The sequence below is a fragment of the Alligator sinensis genome, unplaced genomic scaffold (genome assembly GCF_000455745.1).
Source record: "Alligator sinensis unplaced genomic scaffold, ASM45574v1 scaffold1143_1, whole genome shotgun sequence".
NCBI lineage: Eukaryota > Metazoa > Chordata > Crocodylia > Alligatoridae > Alligator > Alligator sinensis.
This window is the reverse complement of record NW_005842947.1, coordinates 90,994-96,198: the sequence shown is the minus strand read 5'-3', so window position 1 is coordinate 96,198 and position 5,205 is coordinate 90,994. Positions and strand designations below refer to the sequence as shown.

General features: G+C 46.1%; 1 protein-coding gene across 1 annotated transcript in view; it reads right to left on the bottom strand.

Moving 5' to 3' along the window:
- Positions 1-5,205, bottom strand: part of GNAL (G protein subunit alpha L) — a gene marked incomplete at its 5' end in the record, with an annotated part of 108,501 nt that overhangs the window by 16,197 nt on the left and 87,099 nt on the right. The window contains one exon of the mRNA XM_006036342.3: positions 3,856-3,910. Within this exon, the coding sequence (XP_006036404.1) occupies positions 3,856-3,910 (55 nt within the window). The remainder of the gene's footprint in view (positions 1-3,855; positions 3,911-5,205) is intronic.

The window sequence follows — 5,205 nt, the reverse complement described above, 5'->3', positions numbered from 1 at the left end:
GCGTGCGTGCGTGCGTGCGTGCGTGCGTTGGGGGGGTTGCACTGCTGCTCCCTCGTCAGGTGGCATTTAAAGCCTGCAGGGCTAGGAACTGGGGTGGGGAAAGCTTTCCTGGCTTGAGTTCATGACCCTGCAGGCTTTGAAATCGCCACCCACCCACACTACCTAGCTTGGATTTCAGAGAGATTCAGAGGATTTCTACTGGTAGAAATGAATGGCTGTCAGTGGTCTATGGCTAATGTCTTACACAAAGCCTAAATTATACACGTTACCTATGGAAAAATACTATGTAATGGTTGGGAGGGAGGGGAAGGATGCAAGACATCCTTTCTAGCAGGTTTCTGTCTCAGCAAAGCAGCACTCAATGAACAAATACATTGGGCAGGCCGCCACCTCAGCTGCTTCATCTTACATTCTTTCATAGGAAGCCATTGCAGATCTCTGGCTTTTCTATATACAGAAAGGCAGTGAGTCTCAAGTTATAGAAAAAACAGGGCTGGGAGGGAGGGACCTCAGGTGTCTCAGTTCAGTGGTATTCAACCTTTTTGCCCAGGTCAGACTGGCAGTGGCTGGTCCATCTGTGGGCTGGATCTGGCTGGTGGACCCAATCTGGAGCCCAGGGTGGACGCAACCTGTCCTAGGGCCATGAGGACAGGGGTGGGGGACAACCTGGCCACAACCCAGGCCTGCAGGGTGGAAAAGGGGCTTGACCTGGATCCAACCTGGCCCTGCAAGGGGAGGGAGCATTGTTTAGCCCTGATCCAGATATTGGGGCAGGGGAGGGGGCATGGCCGAGCCCCAACCAAGGCCTGTGGGGGGGAAAAAGGGCAAGGCCCTACCCCGATCCAGCTGCAAAGGGAGGAGGGGGCATGGCCCAACCCATCCCTGTGGGAGGGAAAGGGGGCATGGCTCAACCCTGGTTCAATTGCTGGGGGGGAGGGGAGAAGGGGGCATGGCCTGACCCTGATTCAACCCTAGGGGGGAACTGGACATGGCCTGGCTCTGGTGGGGGGTAGGAAGAGGGGGCACAGCTACCACATGAAGCCTGGGGTTTGGGAATTTGGCAGTGGGGAGGGTGGCTGTATTAATGGCCACTGCTCCCCCACTGCCCAATTTTCTGACCTGCGGGGAGCTCTGCAGGTCAGATACAATGGCTCTGTGGGCCACATTTAGCCCCTGGGTCGGAGGTTGAGCACCCCTGATCTAGACCAAGCACCTGATCAGGCAGGATCATCCTTGTCTAAACCAACATGGACAAAAGCTTGTCTAATCTGCACTTAAAAACTTTCAGTGATGCAATTTCATAATCTCTCTTGTTGATCTAGTCTAATTCTTGACTGTTCTAATAATCAGAAAGTTCTTCCGAGTGTCCATCCTAATGCCTGGGTATACCTCTTTACTTCTTGTCCTTTCCTCTGTGGACAAAGAGAAAAATGGATCATCATCCTCTGTACAACACTTTTTGCATTTGAAAATTGTTATCAAATCACCTACCATTTTTTCCTTTTTCCAGACTAAATCATCCCAATTCTTCTAATCTATCTTCATATGTCATATTTTTAGCTCCGTATTTGCTGCCTCTTTTGGACTCTTTCTAATTTGCCCACGTCTTCCTGGAAGTGCAGCGTCTAAAACACTGTATGTATTCCAGGTGAGGCCTCCAGAGTGGGGAACAGAGTAGAAAAATCACTTTCTGTCACTTGTACATGACACTGCTATGAATTAGCCTTTTTCAGTCCTGCATGGTTTATTTATATTCAGCCAGTGGTCCACTGTATCTCAAGTATTTCTTTACAGTAGTGCAGCCTAGCCAGTTGTTCCATGTTTTGTATTTGTGCATTTGGTTGCTCTTTCATCAGCATAGTACTTTTTTCCTGATTACATCTGTTTATTTTAGACCATTTTCCCAACTTATCAAGCTCCAACTTGTCTGCTGTCTATTGTGCCATCTTACCACACTTTCACAGAGAAGAGTGATACCCAACATCCAGCCCTGAGCAGTTGTTGGTCCTCCTGCCATCAACATTCGGACCCACAGGGCCAAATGACACAGCTCCGCACTCTGGATCTAGCCTGTGGGACTCCCCACAGGTCCAGAAATTTGGCAGTAGATGAGTGCAGCAATGTTAATTTCTGTGGCTCTGGGAGCTGAGACAATTAACACCGTTACCACATGCCACGCCACCAAATTTCCAGACCCGTGGGGAGCTCCATGAGCTGGATCCAGCTTACAGGCCATATTTTGGTTATCCCTGCTCCAGACTGCATTTCCTTTGCTTATGTATGATAGCGTTGAGGGAGACCATATCAAAAGTACTTGCTACAGCCCTGGTATGACATGCTCCAGTATCTTTCCAAGTATTGTGGTTAGGCTGACCAGTTTAATTCCACAGAACCTCCCATTTTCCTTTTTAAAAATACAGGTACTGTACTTGCCTTTTCCCAGTCTCCTGGAACCCAACCTGACCTGTATGAGTTTCCACAAATAATAGTCAATGGCTTTGCAATTACTTCAGCAAACTTCTTGAATACCTTAGGATGAATCTCATCAGGCCCTGATGATTTTAAAACATCTACCTCCTTTAGGTAATCTCTAACCTGTTTTTCCCCCCACGAAGGTCATTATCCTTGCTGGTAACTGTGCTTGTCAGCTGACAGTTGACCTTTTTTGTCAAGATTGAAGTAAAAAAAGCATTAAATACCAAAGCCCTCTTTACGTTGTCCATTATTAGCTTCTCCTCCTTGTTCAGTAAAAGACCTAAACTTTCTTTGGCCTTCCTATTTCAAAGCATTTATTAATTTTTTTTTGTTGCTTTTAATATATCTTGCTAGCTGTACCTCAATTTATGTCTTGGCTTTCCTGATTTTATCCTTATATACCCTTATGCATTTCCTTAGTAAAATGGCCATTTTCCATTTTCTGTAAGATTCCTTTCTGAGTTTCAAGTCATTGAAGAGCTGTGTAGCCAAGCACGGCTTCTGCTGCACTTTCTAGCTTTCTTTCACACCAGGATTGCATGCTCTTGTGCTCTTATCAAAAAACAGTCTTCTCTCCCTTAGACTTGCTTCCCATGGGTTCCTGTCCACCAGTTCTGTGAATTTCTAGCAATCTGCTTGTCTGAATTCCTTCTTTCCTTCCCTCCTTCCTTTCTCTCTTAACATGAACTCTTATCATTTCATGATTTCCTGATCAATAGCATGCAACTTGCTATCCACTTTTAGGCTCTCATTCACTTCCTTGTTACTACTAAGCAGCAAATCAAGTCTCTCTCCAGTGTTTTTTCCACCGTCTATACCAAGAATTTACTGGACTGACAACACACTGTTACTGTCCTACCAGGTATCACAGTAATTAAAGTCCATAGTAAGCACCAGGTCCGGTAACTGGGATAATTTAGTTATTTAAAAGTGCTGTTCACCTTGTATGCTACTTTTGTTTTCCTAATACACTGCCTATATTTTCTTCCTCTTCCTAAACAAGTTGTACTCATCCATATCAACCTTCCAATTGTGTGAATAATCCCACGAAATCTCAGTAATCCCAATCAGGTCGCAATGTTGTGTGCATATTAGGACTTCCAGTTCTCCCTGTTTATTCCCCTATGCCTTACATTAGTATATAAGCACTTTAGGTATCTCTTATGGACTTGTTAAGATGCCTTATGATGAATCCATTTCATAAGAAGCATTTATCCAAATTACCTTGCTCTTTATTTATCAGGGGGCTTTTGTCTCCATCCCCTGTTAAACTCAGTTTAAAGCCCTCTCTTCTGCAGCCAATCCTCTATTCTGCTTGAGATGGAATATTATAGTGCTAGCTATATTATTGCAGTATTGAACCCCTTCAGTTTTACTCACCTGATCTGTGGGTGTGTAGTCTTCCATACTGACACTGTCAATTCTTTCTAGAAAGCTAGAAGAAAAACACAGCTGCAATTAGTCATGCAAAATCTTGAATACTATACAAAATAATTTTTGTGACCTTTTCAAGTTTTAGACTCTAGACATTTAATGCAGGACAGATTCATGTTTAAAACCTAAATAATTTACCTTCACTGAGTATATGTATTCTGTACCCAACTTCTTATTAACCAGTCCTTGCTTCAGTATACCTTAATACTTCACATACCATATATACCTTTCCCCGAGAAATAAGCCCCCCAAAATTGTTGTGTGCATCTTAAGGGGGAAGCTGATATTTTTCCTGAAGGAGAAGCAACTCGCCTTGATTCCTGTTCCATGGGGCAGCAGCAGTAGTGGAATTAGTATATAGGCAGTTCAGGGAGTCAGCTGACTTAATGGCTCATTTTTCTTTCTTCAGCAGGTGTTTCATAGATTTCATAGACATCAGGGCTGGAAGGGACCTTGGAAGATCATCGAGTCCAGCCCCCCGCCCAAAGGGCAGGAAGTCAGCTGGGGTCATAGGATCCCAGCAAGATAAGCATCCAGTTTCATCTTGAAGGTGTTCAATGAAGGCGCTTGAACCACCTCCGGTGGCAGGCTGTTCCAGACCTTGGGGGCTCGGACAGTAAAGAAGTTCTTCCTTATGTCCAGCCTGAAACGGTCTTGAAGTAGTTTGTGACCATTCGACCTCGTCATCCCTTGGGGCGCTCTGGTGAACAAACGTTCCCCCAGATACTGGTGGTCACCCCTGATAAACTTGTAGGTGGCCATCAGATCACCCCTGAGCCTGCGCTTTTTCAGGCTAAAGAGCCCCAGGGCTCTCAGCCTGTCATCGTAGGGTCTGCTTCCCTGACCTCTGATCATGCGCGTGGCTCTTCTCTGGACTCTCTCAAGCTTCTCCACATCCTTTTTGAATTGTGGAGCCCAAAACTGGACACAGTACTCCAGCTGCGGCCTCACTAAGGCCGAGTACAGGGGGAGAATGACGTCCCGGGATTTGCTTGAGAAGCATCTATGGATGCAAGCCAGCGTTTTGGTCGCTTTACTAGCCGCCGCATCGCATTGCAGGCTCATGTTCATCTTGTGGTCAATGACGACCCCCAAGTCTCTTTCTTCCATAGTGCTAGCCAACATAGCTGGGCTATGATGCTCGCCAGCTCCTTGAGTACCCTGGGGTGAAGATTGTCAGGGCCAGCTGACTTGAAGGTATCCAGCTTCTCAAGATGTTCCTTCAGAAAGTCAGCATTAAAGGAGGGCAGCGGATCACCCTCACCCGGACTTCCCGGCCCTGTAGCGGGCATGGGC